Source organism: Microcebus murinus, chromosome 1 (genome assembly GCF_040939455.1).
Source record: "Microcebus murinus isolate Inina chromosome 1, M.murinus_Inina_mat1.0, whole genome shotgun sequence".
Classification (NCBI taxonomy): domain Eukaryota; kingdom Metazoa; phylum Chordata; class Mammalia; order Primates; family Cheirogaleidae; genus Microcebus; species Microcebus murinus.
The window spans coordinates 69,070,868-69,089,044 of record NC_134104.1 but is presented as its reverse complement, the minus strand read 5'-3'; the positions used below and the strand labels follow the sequence as shown (position 1 = coordinate 69,089,044).

Genomic DNA, 18,177 nt, shown 5'->3' with positions numbered 1-18,177 from the left:
ACAAATGTACATTTTTTTCTATATATAACAAATATTTATGCTCCTAATTGATACTGCCTCTCAGATTAATTCCTAGAAGTGGAATTACTAGATCAAGCAATAGAAACATTTTCAGGGCTTTTTTTTTTTTTTTTTTTTTTTTCATGTTTCATTTTGGACAGTAACCTGATGATCAACTATGTAGTTCTTTTTTTTTTTTTTTTTTTTTTTTTTGAGACAGAGTCTCGCTTTGTTGTCCAGGCTAGAGTGAGTGCCGTGGCGTCAGCCTAGCTCACAGCAACCTCAAACTCCTGGGCTCGAGTGATCCTTCTGCCTCAGCCTCCCGAGTAGCTGGGACTACAGGCATGTGCCACCATGCCCGGCTAATTTTATATATATATATCAGTTGGCCAATTAATTTCTTTCTATTTATAGTAGAGACGGGGTCTCGCTCTTGCTCAGGCTGGTTTTGAACTCCTGACCTTGAGCAATCCGCCCGCCTCGGCCTCCCAAGAGCTAGGATTACAGGCGTGAGCCACAGCGCCCGGCCATTTTCAGGGCTTTTGAAGCATATTATAAAACTGCCCTCCAGAAAAAGATCTTTACCATGATGCGATGATCTATGTCCATTTCTCTGAATGTTTGATACTGTATTTTTTTGCTTACCAAAGAAGTTTGATTATTTTTTCTAAGTTTACTGACCCATTTGTATGCCTTTTTTGAATATCCCTTTCTGTTTGCTGACTATTCTTTTTAAAAACCATTTACAAGAGCAGCTTATAGTGGTTAATAATTCTTTGTTTATTGTTGAAAATTTTTTTCTATTGTGCCTTTTCCTTATGGATGGGTTTATTTGGAGGTGATAGGAAAGAGAATGTTCTATTTTGTTTTGGTTTTGTTTATGCATAGACTTTCTCAGCCTGAGTTGAGAAACATGCACTCTATTTTCTCCTATTTCCTATAATTATAATTTATGTGTAATTTATAATTATAATTATAAATTTATAATTATAATTTTTGTGTATAGTGTGAGGTAGCTTTGGTTTTCAAATATTAGTTGATCTTTTAAAAATAGATTGCATAAGGGTGTGTGAGAGAAGAGATTATTTTGTAGGTAAAAGAAGAATGCTATTACCAACTGGAGTAATTTTCAGTTAGAAATTGAAATGACTTGTTTTTTAAGTCATTTTTATATAAGTTAACTGAAAAAGAAAACCAGAATAATTTAGCTGAATAATTTTGGCTTTTCAGGTTGACTTCATTTAAATAGCTAATATCTTAGAGGATACATGGTTCAGCTAACATTAGGTAGCTGAAGTACTACCTGATTTGAAGTAAATTCACTTTGCTTTTCAGGGCTTCTTCATATTTGTTTTCTCTTTACAGAAATATCGATATCAGGATGAAGATACACCTCCTCAAGAGCACATTTCCCCACAAATCACTAATGAAGTGATAGGTCCAGAATTGGTTCATGTCTCAGAGAAGAACCTGTCAGAGATTGAGAATGTCCATGGATTTGTTTCTCATTCTCATATTTCACCAATAAAGGTAGGATAATAACTATGTTACTGCTATGAAGTATATATTACTTTTGTTATAAGTATAGCTCATGCTCAGAACTATTATTTTGTGAACATCCCCTTCCCCCCACCCCCAATAGATTTTAGTTTCATAGTTATATGGAATTTTTTGGTACTCATTAGTATTCCAAAAATATACTTTTCTTTTTTTTTCTTTTTTTTGGGGGGAGAGACAGATCTCACTATGTTGTTCAGGCTGATTTCAAACTCATGGCTTCAAGCAATCCTCCCGCCTTGGGCTCCCAAAGTGCTGGGATTACAAGTGTGAGCCACTTGCCCAGCTTCAAAATCACTTTTTTTTTAAAAAAAGTGTATTTTATAAATGAATTTTATTCAGTGTGTTCTATATCTTTGTCTAAAAGTTCCCATAAAGAAAACGACTATTTCAAATACCACACACTGAAACATTTTTAAACATTTGTTTTAAATACTAGTTACTACAGAAAAAGAGCATTAACATTACCTTTAACTCCATTATGTCACTTTTCCTGATCCTATAATCTCTCTCAGAAGTAACCACAATTGTAAATTTTATATTTATTATTTGTCATGAAGTTCTACCATGTTTTAGATCTCTAAATCAATGTATTGTTTATTTTGCATATCTTAAACTTTATATAAATGCAATTGTAATGTATTTAATATTCAGCTGGTATTTTGTTCAATATTATATTCCTGAGACTTATTTAATTTCACTGCTCTAGAGGTTTCTGTTTTATGAATATATTACAGTTCATCTTACTTTTGATGGATGTGGATTTATTTTTAGTTTATTACTAGCATAAAAAGTGCTTCAAAAAACACAGATTATATATATACACACATCTCTGTGGATGATGCCAGGTTGTTTTTCAGTAGTTGTGTAATTTCCATGTTCAGTAGCATATATAATGGTTTTTAATTAATCTGTATTCTCATCAGTACTTGATATTCTTATTTTTGTCATTGTTTTGGTTTTGATTGTGATTTTAATGTGAATTTCCCTGTTTACTAACAAAGTGGGATATAGTTATTGGTCATTCAGGTTTCCTATTCTGTGACAAGGCCATTTAAGATTTTTGATTGTTATTATATTGAATCATCCTTTTTACTGATTTGTAGTTCTTTATATATTCTGAATACTAATCCTTTTTTGGTTCTATGTATTGTGAATAAGGATCATTTCTTATTAGTAAAACTTACCTGGGTTTTATAATTCCCTTTGAGGGGTGATTTTATACTGCCGGTTAAAATTTTTAATGGTTATAGTACTACTCAGATTTTCTATTAAAAGTTTATTTTGCTAGGGTGTTTTTTTTCTAGGAATTTTCCACTTCATATGTATTTTCAAATTATTATTGATAATACCATATTACTATCTTTCGATATCTATAGTGTATGTAGGCATGGCCCTTTTTAAATTTATAATATTGTTTTATTTTCTGCCTTTTTTCTTCATCATTCTTGCCAAAGGATGGTCAGTTTCAAAGACAGTGATTTCAAAGAAACATCTTTTTTAAAAAATTCCCTTGTGTCCTTACCCTGTCTGTGCCACCACTCAACCCCCATTCTCTTTTCTCACCCACATACATATATACACATGTTTATGTACATATGAACACACATGCGTATGTATATACGTGAACATAAATATACATGTAGGATAGTCTACATATCAATTAAAGATTAAGTTTGATACAAGCAATCTGATCGTCCCTTGGGGAACTAAATGAGAATTATACAGAATGAAATATTAGTAGCCTGTTAGTGGCACAGATAGTTCTTTTATCTTTTTCCCCTTTCTTTCTTCTCTTATTATTATTTTTTCTTTTCTGCTCTCTTTGAGTTCATTTTGTTTCTTTTTCTAGTTTCTTAAGTCAGTTGCTTATTGCATTGATTATCAGCCTTCTTTTCTAATAGTATTTTTGGTAAATTTTCCTTTAAATAGCATTTTAACTATATCCCACAAGTTTTAATATGTAATATGTTATTATTCTAACATGTTATTTCTTCTGTGATTTTCTTTCTTTGTCCCATGAGTTATTTTAGAAGTGTGTTTCTTAATTTTTAAATATTAGACACTTTATTCCATTCATGTTTTCTTTTGGATTATATTTTCTCAGTTCATTTTTCCTTCTTATTAGTTTGGAAGTTATTAATTCTTTTTCTCTTTTAATGCTTATTCTAGAAATTTTAATATACCTATTTAACTTTAAAAAGTCTAAAGTTAATAAATATCTTTTACTCTTATTCTGAACAATAAATATACGAACCTTAGAACACTTGAAGCCCACACACTTCCTCCTGTTGTATATGCTATTCTTGTCAGCCTATGCCTGTTTTCTCTTGATTAAATTGATCTGGTTTATTTATTTATTTAGTCCAAAACCCTCCCAAGATATGTATAATTCTTTTGTTTCTGATGTTTTGAATTTCTGGTCATTCTCATTGTTACAAATTAACCAAAGCCAATTTGCACATGGCCAACTCTTCAGTTTTTGGTAGGTGTTTTCTTTGGTATGATGTTTATTTACTTTGGTATGTATGAAGATTTTGACACAGATGTTTAACCAGACAATCAGCCAGCATGCATAAAATATTTTATGTAGCCTCTTTAAATATGATGAAGCCCCAGCTCTCTGTTGTTGAATAAAATGTTTACCCTAGGCAGATAAAACAATATTCCAGAGTCAAGATTTTGTTAACCCAGAATCTGCAGATATTTTAGGGGTTAAACCCAAGGTGTCATCCCTAAAGGTATAGGCCTTGTCAGAGTCTTCTCTTTCCTTTATGCAAGGATAGATTGTGTCTCTAGATTCATTTAGCTAATCTATATAACTGAAATACTCTGAATTTCACCAATGAAATCTCATATTGCTATTTAATAAGCTACTAATTTCATCAATGCAAGCCCATTTCACTTGGGAAAACCTTTGGTGTTGATCAAAGATTAATATGACAGCAGCACTCTGGGAGGCCACAGCAGGAGGATCACTTGAGGTTAGGAGTTTGAGACCAGCCTCAGCAAGAGTGAGACCCTGTCTCTACTAAAAATAGAAAGAAATTAGCCAGGCGTGGCGGCACACACCTGTAGTCCCAGCTACTGGAGAAGTTGGGGCAGGAGGATCACTTGAGCCCAGGAGTTTGAGGTTGCTGTGAGCTAGGCTGACTGTAGCCAAGGCAACAGAGTGAGACTCTGTCTCAAAAAACAGATTAATGTGACAAAAATCTTATAGCAGCCATCTCTAAATAAAACTTTTCTAATTAAATACTAGCTGATCAGTCTTGGGATGTAAATTTCAATGCAGACTGGCTTTTGAGAGTTTTACAAGCTCTCTAGGTATATCTTATGTATAGCCAAAGTTGAGAAACATGGCACCACCACCACTATTACTATAATTGACCTTTGGATGAGTTTGAACTACACAGGTCCACTTATATGCAGATTTCTTTCAAACAAACATGGATTGAAAAAACCCAAGTGTACAGAGGGGCAACATTTTTTATTTTTTTTTATTTTTTTTTATTTTTATTTATTTTTTTTGAGACAGAGTCTCACTTTGTTGCCCAGGCTAGAGTGAGTGCCGTGGCATCAGCCTGGCTCACAGCAACCTCAATCTCCGGGGCTCAGCGATCCTACTGCCTCAGCCTCCTGAGTAGCTGGGACTACAGGCATGCGCCACCATGCCCGGCTAATTTTTTCTATATATATATTTTAGTTGGTCAATTAATTTATTTCTATTTTTGGTAGAGACGGGGTCTCGCTCAGGCTGGTTTCGAACTCCTGAACTTGAGCAATCCGCCCGCCTCGGCCTCCCAAAGTGCTAGGATTACAGGCATGAGCCACCACGCCCGGCACAACATTTTTTATATACAGGGCCAACTTCAGGACTTCATATGCATGGATTTGGATATACACAGATTTGGGTATACCTAGGCAGTCTTGAAACCAATCCCCCAAGTGTACTGAGGGATGACTGTACCATTACTACTGTGCTGTGTATTTTCCTGCACCACCACCACAACTACTGCCCTGCTGTGTTGAGGGTTTTTTGGTGTTTTTTTCCCCCCAGAGATAGGCTGTCACTCTGTTCCCCAGGCTGGAGTGCAGTGGCATGATCATAGTTCTCTGGGCTCAGGCAATCCTTTTGTCTTAGCCTCCAGAGTAGCTCAGGTGTGCACCACCACCACGCCTGGCCAATTTTTAAAATTTTTTAGAGAGATGGGGTCTTGCTAAGTTGCCCAGGCTGGTCTTGAATTCCTAGCCATAAGTAATCCTCTCACCTCAGCCTCCTCAAGTTCTGGGATTAGAGGCATGAGCTGTGTTGAACTATTTTAAAGTAAATTTCTGACATTTCTCAAATCTTCATTCTCAAATGAGGCTTATTATTTCCAGTATTGATAGAAAGCATTATTACTCTCATGAGCACTTGCTTCCTTTATCTGATTCATTTTTTCCCTAATTTCCTCTCTATATGAGCATGCAGTCAGTTTTACCTGATTCTTTTGGTATCCACATTAAAATTCTCTTTTTCTTTGCATGCATTTACTTTTTGTTAATTTCATGATAAAGGATTATGTCCCCAAAATATTTTTAAAGACAAATTTGACAAAGGCTTATTTAAAGGAGTATGTTATTAAAATTAAAATATCCTTTATCAATTATAAGACATCTTTTTTTACATTGTATCTTTTCTGAAATTGATATACAACAGTTGCTGGCATTTTATCATTGCCTTAGTTGAGTGACAGCATTTATTTAGTTGTATGTAAACCTGTGTTGATTCATTCTGATAAGACCAAGAAAGTACTAGCATGAAGGAATCCTAGTGTACTATGGTGGTAATAATCCAACTAGTCTCATTGAGAAGCAACTGAAAACCTGACCATCTTTATAGGCCATTCTCTTGCTCTGTCTTTTTCAGTTTATTTTCTTTTTTTAGAAATTAACATCAGTCTCTGAAGCAGTTATAAATAATCCCCTGGGGGCTATTAAGTAAACCAACTTGCACCCCACCCCACTTTTGCCTACCTGCTATCTGATTTACATCTGGCAACTGAATTGATAAGGATTTTCATTCCCAGTAGGAGAAATTACCTAAGTTCTCTTTCATCTATTTCTAAATTACACTTTTTTCCTATTATAACTTGTCATATACATTTTCTCATGTATATATTTCCCATGTAATATTGTGTATCAAGTTTTTTAAAAACTTAAACTTTAAAAATTTTAAATTTGATACATAATATTACATAGTATATTTGTACTATAATTCGATGAGCATGCCTGATCCTTGATATTTGTTATTTCTATTTTTGTTAAAATTGTTTGCAAAGAAAGCTGGAGTGAATAATCTTTGGACATTGATTTGGGTATTTCCTTTGGATGGATTTCCAGAAGACAGATTACTGGGTCAAAAGAGCATATGAACATTTTTTTAAGTTCTTGATACTTTTTGACAGATTGTGTTCTGATACAATTATAATTTAAGAATTATTAAGGCTGTCCTGCTTGGGAAATTTCTTCTTCCCCTATTTCATTCATAGCTTACTTTGGCAGGTACCTCAGGAAATAATTATTTAAGGGGGTGGAATAGATATAGGTGGGGATAATGGCAAAATGGTTAGGCTTCCTTTAACTTTCTGTTGGCAAATTTTAATGACTTTTTATTTTAATTTTTTAAAAACCAGAAAAATGTCATAAGCTCAACAATGAAGTATATTTTATTTAAAATGTAATGTTAGTTATCCTATTAACTTCTTTTTAAAAATAAAAATTAATATACCGAGCTTTCCCACTTTTAGTATTATTATGCTGGACATAGAACTCAGTATATGAATTGTTATTTTTGTGATTTGAAAAAGTATCTTTGAATAGTAGTGGCTTGCTGAGTTAAATGTAAATTAAGCACTGTTTCAGTCTTCACAATTCTAATAAAAGCTAATGGTAAAAAATAAAATTTAATAGATGCTTTAAAAGTCAGCTGCTAGAATATTAGTTTTGTTTGTCAAGCAATACATGAATTTAGCAAACATTTATTAAACATAGGCTAGTAACATTGTTAGATTTCAGTGATTAGTGGTTTTTTTTTTTGGAAAGATAGTTTATAACAGTATGAAAAATAGAGGGAGAAATTAAATTCTTAGTGTTCTGACAAAAGCAAGTTGATGTGAACAAGGTGTTGAAGGATGTGTATAAGATGCCAAGTCAGAGGAGCCAGTTACTGAGGTAAATAAATGTGTAGGAGGGTGATAATCAGAGGAAACTGTAGAACTGTAGGAAAGTTTATGATAGTATTGCTGCTCCTTCAGGTGCTTATTATTAGGAAATGGTGGCAAGGTGTAAAGTATCTCTATCTTGAGCTGATGCCTGGCCCTGTGAAGAGTTTGCCAGCATGAAACATGCTGTAAAGTAATCTTTTCGATTCTTGTGGTGGTGGTAGTTCTCCTTACTGAAATAATGAAATAAGATAGTGAATGAGTTACTTTATTCAGGGCTTAATACAAAGGTAATTATGATTTTGTGATTTAAGATTCTGAAAGGGGAGGCCAAGGCGGGTGGATTGCTCAAGGTCAGGAGTTTGAACCCAGCCTGAGCAAGAGCGAGACCCCGTCTCTACTAAAAATAGAAAGAAATTAATTGGCCAACTAAAAATATATAGAAAAAAATTAGCTGGGCATGGTGGCGCGTGCCTGTAGTCCCAGTTACTTGGGAGGCTGAGGCAGAAGGATTGCTTGAGCCCAGGAGTGTGAGGTCACTGTGAGCTAAGCTGACGCCATGGCACTGTAGCCTGGGCAACAGAGTGAGACTCTGTCTCAAAAAAAAAGAAAGATTCTGAAAGAGAAACTTTCTTGACAGCGTTGAGAAGAATCACAAGAAAGAAATTTTAGGTATACTGGTAAAAAATCCTAATTTCACAGAAAAGGATGTGATGGGTAAATTTGGGGGTTGCATAGGAACAGTGTCAAGATTTCTAAAACTGAAAATAAGCTGGGAATTAGAAAAAGTGATTAAAATCAGGAGTTGAACAAACAAAACTCCAGCCTTTTTCCAAATAGGTTTAGTGATAAGGAGGGCAATAGGTACATTATTAGGTATGTGGAGGTTGCAGGGAGCATTGAAGAAACAAAAGAATTCATATTTGGTTTGTCTTCAATGGCAAGGAAAATTATGTTAAAGCTAGTATGTGCAAAGTAAACATTATTAAAAGGGACTTGAAATCAAAGAGAAAACAGGTTAGATGAGCAGACAATTGTACTAAATAAGTATATCTCTTACCTAGGACATATTGCATCTACTGAGTACTGAGAATACTCTAAAATGAAATCACTAGCAGCTCTCAGTAATTTTTCAAAAATCGTGAGTAATGGGGGTGGGCAGGAGAATGGTCATAACTAAATATTTGCTTTTGAACTGAATGCTACAGGAGTAGAATCTTTCCTGTTTTGAATATATAATGAGCACTTTTTGAAATCATCTTTGTTCTTACATCTCTGGAACATATTAAAATGTTGAATTTTATCTGTTTTGGATGGACCTAGTATACTAAAATGAGCATATAGAGTTTTCATACAGTGTGACCACTAGATGGTGCTCATACAGAAGGAATTTGTGAATAAATAAATGTATGTATATGAGATCAGGGTTTTTCTAGACAAATAAAAAATCCATGTTATTATATCCATATTTTCAGTTTAGTCATGTCTTATCTCAGTATAGTTGTATGTTTTGGAATTTAATAGTCCAGTCATGTGGCTTTCTGGATCTTCGAGTGCAGCCTTTTGACTGAATCCAAACTTTTATATAATATTAAAGAAATTTGTTCTGTGAAGTTTGGATTCGGTTGAGGGGAAGCATTTGGGGATCTTGGAGGACTACATGTGGCCTTGAGGCTGCAGGTTCCAAGATTATAAAGGTAAAAGGGTAACAAAAATGCCTGTTGTGTTGTATCTATAATGCCTTCGCTTTGTGGTTACTTGGTAATTGTTTTTGTTTTGTTTTGTTTTGTTAGTATTTTAGAGTTTCAATATTGGTTTTTCTCTCATCCTTTACCTTTTAAAAATTTTCATTATTATTTAATACTTGCCTTTGTTACTATACCTAAAGACTTCTGGATTTATTTGTGAGTTTGGAAACGTGTGCAAATATTTAAGGGCCTATGCTGTATAATTTTTTAACTGTCTTTACTTCCATTTAATGTTATAAAATAACATTCCTCAAAATCATTTCATGATTATATTTTGCGTTATATAACAATCTACTGAACTAACTACTCAGTTTACTAAATTAAGCTTTCTCCTATTGTTTAGGCTAGAATTGTATTATAAATTATATTATTACTCTGAAAAAGAGAAATTAAAAGTGTATAGGAAAAAGAATGTTAATTCTTTGTATGTCATATTAAAATGTTAATAGTGATTCTTTTTTGTGGTTTTTTAATCATTTTAAATAGATTGTCCAGGTTTTTTTATAATTAATTTAAATTTTGCTTTAATGCAGTTTATCTTTCATTTCTGCTACATAATATTTGAGGCTATTCTAAAGCAAAGAATAGTTGGTTGCCTTTCACTTCCCAAACAAATTATGTGAAACCAGTTGTGACTTTAGGTACATACATGGTTTCGTACGCTTGTACTAACTACTGGCCAATGGATAAGGTGATCCTAGATTTTGTAGGTCAGATAGCAGGACATCTTTCTCAAAATTTGAAGTTTTGTTTTGATGTGAATTTATTTAAATATGAAATTCATACAGTGAGAAGTATTTCTTCCCTGTACTCCGGGGAAACATGGAATGGCATGATCTGTCAACTTTAGATTGTGCCCTCAAACTCTTTGGCTTTCTAGGAGAAGCCTATGTATGCTAAAGACTTACTGTTCTTTCTGTATGGGTACTGTTTGCAACTTGAGGGTAGGAGATTTGCATCCAACATTTGTATTGTGTATCTTCATCCATACTAATCCAGAATAACAGAGCCAATATCAATTTTTCCCCCTTTCCCTAGATTTTCATAAGAAATTAATCAAGGCACATATATTGGGGCCAAACCAGTTACTAGAGTACTTGTATAAACTACACCAATCAGTTCTTCATTAAGTCCTGGTCCATAGTAAAACTTGAATTTTTTTCAAGAGGATTCATATTTTTTCCTTCAGAGGGGGATTCTTAGTTCTGCATCCACCCTTTAATGTTTTCCTCCATTCCACTACCCCCAATTAGATAGACTCAATCTGTCTAGGGCTACAAATTACCACTACTTCCTGCACAGTCCTTGGGAAGAAGCACCAAACTCTGTGCTGTAATCTGTCACTAAACATTTCACCCCCAAGAGTCCTACATGACTCTCAACCCTTTTTGGGCTTATGTCTGTATCTTAGGGAAGGAACCATAAAGATGAAATTAGCATCTTTTCTGGCAGAGCCAGAATTTGAAATGGACCTCAAGGTTGTAATTTGACAATGCTGCTTTCCGGTACGCTGTGTTTAGTTGGTACTGATAAGCACAATAAACAAGATTTGGTTAGTCCACATCTAAAAAAAAACCACAGTTGAGTTTGGGACTTACAATGTTTTCTTATCAACTTAAAAATTGAATTACTCAATAATCAGTAAATTATCAAGTAGCATTTTCTGTTCCTATATTATTTTTAAATGACTGGACAGGTTTAAGAGTCTGTGGTTCTTAAACTTGAGAGTGCTTAAGAATCGCTTGGAAAGCTTTTTAAAAATAAAAATTCCCAGGTCCCCCTGACCCCTAAAAAGTCTTTTGACAGGGGAGTGAGCATACCAATCTGCATTTTTAACTGGGACTCCAGGCAATTCTGAGATTAACTACCATGTTGAGAAACACAGACCTACATATTAGATGTTAGAAAACGTCCATTTAACAGCCAAATAGCATTTTTTTGTGAACCAGAGTATTATTTAGGTAGAGTGGGATAAAACACATTCCACTGATTATGAAACAAAAAAATTTATCAAAGTTAATTATCTTGCATTTTTAGAAATTTATAACCTTGTAATCTTGATGTTTATAATACACTAGAGGGATGATACTGATAATTTCTTAACCATTCTTTTTTATCGTACAAGTTCCAGAAGCCAAATACTTGTTTTGCTAATTAATCTATTTCTGTCTCCAGACTCAATTATCAAAAGCATTAAAAAGCAGTATATAACATGAAATGTTAGTGCTCCATTACAAATGGATTTCCCTCTATCATTAGATCCTCAGAGTTTAATATAGATAGAACCTTTAAAAAATTTAGAACTGGTGCTAAATAATGTAAGATCTTTCCTGGTATAGAAATTTATATGTGAATGACAAAGGTTCTTTAAGTGAAATTATTTTAACAATCAGAACTGTTGGCAGAAAGAATCCTCTTGTATGTTTTAATTCAGTTCATATTTATAATTTATGTAAGCAGTGAAGATGCCATTGGATTTTACTACAGACCGTGATTGAAACTTGGTAATCCAGGGTTTCTCCACCCAGTGCATTAAATCAGGCAGCCCCACAGGGTCTTGGTAGTCCAGTGTTTGTAACATCCTTCTTTACCTGCTAATCGACCTCACTTCCTGGATTTCAGTCCATCTAGTTATCAGCTAACAAAAGAACAGCTTTCGGTTCCTGCAGACGCTGGTGAAAAAATAATCATGAGAAAGAAATCTACCTTATGTCGTCTTTTTTGTCTGCAAAAATAAACTCAGCCATCATACAGCTAACAGGTACAGAGGGAAGATACAAGCTTTTTCATAGGAAGAAATTACCGAGAAAATGAGCATCATTTCTCAAGGTTTTTATTTTCCCTGATCTACAAGTGATGCTGCTGTAATTCTAGCTGCAGTTTTTACCGATCATTCACCACTCAGCAGCTGGTAGAGAAGTAAGACTGCTTGGCAACCACCTGCAGGGCTGCAGAGATGAATTACATTTTCGGAAACAACACACTTCTGTACTCTCGCGGCAGTCGAGGAGGCAATACTAGCTCTAGCCATGGCTCAGTAGGCCCAAAGCAGAAACACTGGGCAAAAAAGGGTTCATCAGATGAACTGCAAGCTGAGCCAGAACCTTCACGCTGGCAGCAGATAGTTGCATTTTTCACTCGAAGACATAGCTTTATTGACTGCATCTCGGTAGCCACCAGCTCCACCCAGGTAACATACCACTTGTTGAAATTATTTTCAATATATTTCTGTTCACATTTGCTTTGTAAAAATGTCTTAATATAGATTTCTTATTATTTAAAAAAGAATCTTATGCACTGAAAACTTGGATGGGCAGAAATGTATGTTTGCAGTGCATCTATGCAGCTCTTTAGCACAAAAGGAGGAACAAAAAATATTTTCCCTTATGCTCTTATGTAATGCCAGACAAAACAGTCTCAGATTCTATTGAATGACTACTCTAAAATTATAAAACCATATAATTTTATTATAAAAAAACCATTTTATGTACCATTGGTACATAAAATGTAAATTAATGATGCTTATCTCCTTATGTTTAGACTGTGTTAAATGCTATAGAGTAGATATCTGAACAAAGAAAATACTTTAGTGTTTGTATGTTATTAGATAACCTTAGGGAGATTGTTATAGTAAAGAAACAGAAGATAATTTTAAATATTTTCATTTGCCAGTGTTTTGAGAATAGATTAAATTTAAACAGTTGGCTAGTATTGTGTATGCTTACGTGTTAGCTGTATTAAATTATGGCTTATTCAAGGGACTTAATGAATCTTTCCATATCTGTAAATATATATTATCTAGGGTTAATTTGAAGTCAGTAAACTTGTATAATTACACAGTCATGAAAATATTTTTTCACATATTCAAATCACAGTTTAAAGAGATGAGCAAACACTAAAAGTCTCCAAAATTAAGAAACAAAATCTCATAAAACCAATTCTTTTTGAGGAAATAATGTTGAGTATAGGAGGAAAATATAAAGTAAAAATAACTGTTTGCATGAAATATCTATTGTTTGATATAAGGGTGGATGGGGGAAGTATTCATATTTTAAAGTATTTTTAAACAGATATTCAACTTTAGTAAAAATAAAAGGATGATATATAGTCTAAAAACAAGTTGAGAATACTTTTGCTCTTTGACATCAGTGATATTTAAATTAACAAAACACATGCCTGCACATTCCTTAGGGCCTTTAAATAATAAATTCCCTTGAAGCCATCTTTTTTCAAAATAATTAGAAGCAGCACAATGAACATAAACTGTAGCTATCAACAGTTTTCTATTTCTTTATACATTCCTAACATTTCTTGATTGTTTCTGTTGCCAAAATAGCCTTTAATGGTTTTGATTTTAAAATGATGTCAGATTTCTTAAGTAAGAAATTCTATTTATTTTTCTTACATGTTTGAGAGAAATGGAATTACTGGAACAGGGAAAGTAGTTATTTTTGTGTAGGCACTGAGGTTACTGACAATCAAAACTTATTTGGGGGTGTTGATTGATTTAACTCTTAAATTGAATGCTGCCCCAAGAATTTAACAAACTTGATTTTGACTACAATCAAAAAGAGATGCAAAGACGAAAGGTTGGCATTGTTATTCATTGTAGATTAATATTAAATGAGATATTCCATTGCCAACAAGATATCTTTAAACTTTATATATAAATACATATACATTACTATACATATATATATATACACATTAGCATTGCTATATCTGTAATTCATCTTATTAAGGACATACAAATGAACAGACAGGAAAAATAGTTCATGTATAAAAGTATTGAAAGCATAGAATTACATTATAGTTACTTAGGAGTTGGAGCAAAAAGTTGTATCATCTTGCACTAAAATAGAGTCATGACCTCTATTTGCTATTGATACTACAAAGCCATTTTAAATTTTATCCTCCCACCCAGTTTGCTTCAGATGATTCCTGTGTACTGATAAGTGAGTTAGGTTTTATTTCTTTCATTCCTCTTTTCTGATACTCATGTTGTCTTTTTCGTTACCTTTGTATTTTTTCTCTAGAAGTATAAACATTAAGTCAGAGATTTAGTTTCTATTTCTCCTGCTCTGGAGTACTAGCATTTCATTTTTCATTTTATACCTTTTTCTAATTGATGAGTTAGGTAGTTTATATATTCAAGTGTTTTGTTATAACTGATTGGAGTTTATTATACAGGATAAAATATAATGGGACTGAGAAAGAGCTTTAGACATAATTGGATCTTAGTTGATGCTAGAATACATTTTTCTATTTTACCGACTGACTCATAGCTAGCAATTTTATTTTGTAGCACCAGAGGGATTTGTTCATTGTTGGAAACAAAGTAGATGGATGAAATTTAATAATTTTTTTGAGCAGATAGCTATGAATTTAATAGTGTTTTGTACTGTGATTGATAATAAGCATAGGTCTCTTATTTCACTGTTGTCAGAAATACTCTGTTCTAAGATTTGATAGAAAGATTAAATGAATCTAATTCCTTATGACTAGGCATGTGATACTTTTAGCAGATTGGAGAGTTGTTATTAAATCAAGTTATAGTAGTATGAAAATCATTATTCTGGTTTAATACCCCCCAAATATCCACTATAAATTTAAAATACCTTTACTTATTTTACAGAATAATTTAAATTGCTTTTCTGTTGAAGGTATTCATGTTCATCACTAAGATTATGCCAGGTTCTACTGTAAAATATGGAACTTAGTAGGAGGTCATTAATGTTTTTTAAATGATAAGGAAACCAAGTGGCTATAAACTTTTGCAAGAAACCCAACTTCTAGGATAGGACTCAGCACATAGTTTTGGTGCTTAGTAAATCTTTATGGAATTATCACCTGGAATGTTATCTCTTGGCCTTCCAAAATATGGCACCTAATCTGACACCTCTTGGGTACTGTATTTATTGGATCTGCTCTCTTCCCTCACACGTACCTTTAGTTTTTCACAGCAGCCCATCAGTTCTTCACATCCCTTTTCTTCCCCTCCATTCTACATATTATCCTCAAGATACACAAATCCCCCATGCACCTGATTTCCTTACCCAGTAGTATTAACCATATAGCTTACAAACTGTCTCTAATTTTTATCATTTGGTTGGTTGTATCTCAAAAGTTTACATTGTGGGTTTTGGGGGGATTATTTTGTTTTTTATTAATACTCAATTAAGATGAGTTTCTTGTGAATTTGTTTACTTTGGTGAAAGTTTTTCTGTTTTGGACTTCATATTGTTTATGTCCTTAATTTTGAACTATTAATATAATATAGAAAAAGTGGCCTGTGCATCATCAAGCCCTCCTTGGTTCCTCACCCTCAGTCTCCCTCCTATTCTTACATTTAGGATCACTTGACACCAATCTACCAAGTCTTACTTGATATCCTTAGCCCTGTTCCAATCTAAGACCAATTTTTATATTCAGTGGGGTTTTAAAGAACTCTATCATGTTGCTTCTAGACTTTGCTACTTGATTAACTCCTAGGTGAAAAGTTTATCTACTTGGTGATATCAGCATTTATTAATGACAGTAGTAATCAAATAAACTGTGAATATCTGTGAGGTGTTAGATCACTTTGAATATGTTTAGCAACCATTCATATATTTTGCACTATTTAAAAATTCCTAACAATATTTTAAAAGTCCTAAAAATTCCTAACAATGAATAGCAACTATTCATATATTTTAGACTATTTAAAAATTCCTAACAAAAATTTGTTTTTAATTATAAATATTCAAAAAGGTTCCCCCAAAACAATTGACATGCCAAATTAAGCCAAAGCAAAAAATTTCTCTTCTTAGGAGTGAATTGAACAGATATATGACTTGTTAGAATTGAAGTTGAATAATAACATTTTCACAAGAGTAGATAGATATTAGTCACATGAATTGAATAATCTACATAGAGGAAAAATCCTGCCCTAAATTAAAATACAGGGAAACACTATTCAGATACCCATGTGAAAATATATATAGGCTAATTTGTATAAAAAGAATACTATTGTCCTAAACAGGTACATTCTGAATTATAGAGGATTTAATATTTTTAGGGCTATACGTTGTACTTATTGGAAAAAATAGAAAAAAAGGAGATAATAGTATCAATATCATTGAATTCTATTAAGTGATTTAATATATATAACATACTGAAAATAGCACCTGGCACATAGTAAGTGCTACATTAGAGTTAGGTGCAGCTATTATTATTTTATTATAATGCTTAACTCTGATAGTATATGGACAAATTCAAATATAGATAATTAGAAATTATAGCACCTAGGGCAGTGCAGCACATTCAAACATTCAGTAAATATTGACTGAATAAGTTAATTACAAGTGCAGGCTGTCCACTTTGTTAAGAACCATGAATCTCAACACCTTTAATGGTAAGATTTAAGGGAGGGGGCCCTCAAAGATCCCCTTAAATTCTTGGTGAGACCACCAGTTTTCTGACTTATCCTCCCCTCCTCCCTTCAAGTTACTAAAAGCCAGTCACAAGTGGATGACTAAATTGAATTGTTTATGTATCCAATTCTTACCAGGTTCCCCAAACATATATCATAAGAACTAATCTTAGATTCTACATCCATTTTAGCTTCAGCACGACAAAAGGTCTAAACTTTCCAGATCAGTCTCTTATTTCCTTATCCCTTTGTGACTCTGGTATATCCCTAATCTGTCTTAAACTCCCATTTATCTGTAACCACACAAACCTGTTCACTCAGCCCTTTGGAGCTTCCAGTTTGTCATCAGTAGAATCTTCTTTATCTGCCACCTCTTCTGTGATGGTTATCTCACCATTTTTTCCTCTCATGTAAGCCTAGCATTCCCCTGAGAATACTGTTTTTTTTTTTAATTTTTCTTATGGCCCTCACAAAATGTGGGACTTTTGTCCATCATACCCCTGTACCATGGGACCAACAGATTGAGTTAATGTCTTTCTTTGCTTATCATTGATATTTTATGGATAATTGTACCTAGTATTTTCTACTTTCCCTCCTTTTCTAGTCATCTGCATCTCTTCCAGTCATTCTTACTCATTGATGGTTTAAACGCCTGATTAACTGTCTTTTCTCTGCCTACTATTCCTGTAATCATTCTTAGTGATTTTTACATCCTTGCATGATCCATTGAAAGTCTTTACTTCTCAATTCTCTGGCATCTTTAACTGTAGGAATCTTGTTTTTTCTTTCACTGGAGTGACTCACTTAAATGCTTTTATTCAAGACTTTCTCATTACCATCAACTGTACCACTTAAGTAATCTCAGTTGCAAGCATCTTGAACTATTTGACTAGCACTTCCTTTCTTTTCAGCTCACTTTCTTTAGTACCCCCACTACAATGATTTTTTTTAACTCTCTCAAGACTTCTAGCTCACCTTTTTATTATCTGTTGCCCCTTTTGTGTGTTCTCACTTCCTTTTATGCCTGGCTCAAATTCCATGGTCCATAGCTGTAGACACTACCTTTCCTAATCTCAGCTCTCTTGCTCTTCTGTAACTACTTCAGTAAGGTCCAACCTTGGTTTATTGCAACTCTGCCACCTCTGCACCAATTCCCAGACTGCACATTAAACTTCTGAGACCTGTTTCCTGGCCCTTAGTCTCAATTGACAATCTTCCTTTGTGTTCCAGCCTGTTAAATTAAATGAACTAGGTTCCT

The 18,177-nt window shown here is 33.6% G+C and overlaps 1 protein-coding gene across 24 annotated transcripts in view; it reads left to right on the top strand.

Moving 5' to 3' along the window:
* Positions 1–18,177, top strand: part of DLG1 (discs large MAGUK scaffold protein 1) — a 280,182-nt gene that overhangs the window by 106,017 nt on the left and 155,988 nt on the right. For 18 of the 24 annotated variants that reach the window (XM_076002734.1, XM_076002732.1, XM_076002729.1 and 15 more), the window contains one exon: positions 1,366–1,530. In XM_076002734.1, the coding sequence (XP_075858849.1) occupies positions 1,366–1,530 (165 nt within the window). Of the gene's footprint in view, positions 1–1,365; positions 1,531–7,303; positions 12,699–18,177 lie in introns of those variants that run through there. The other 6 variants (XM_012780311.3, XM_076002745.1, XM_076002747.1 and 3 more) reach the window with 3 other exon arrangements.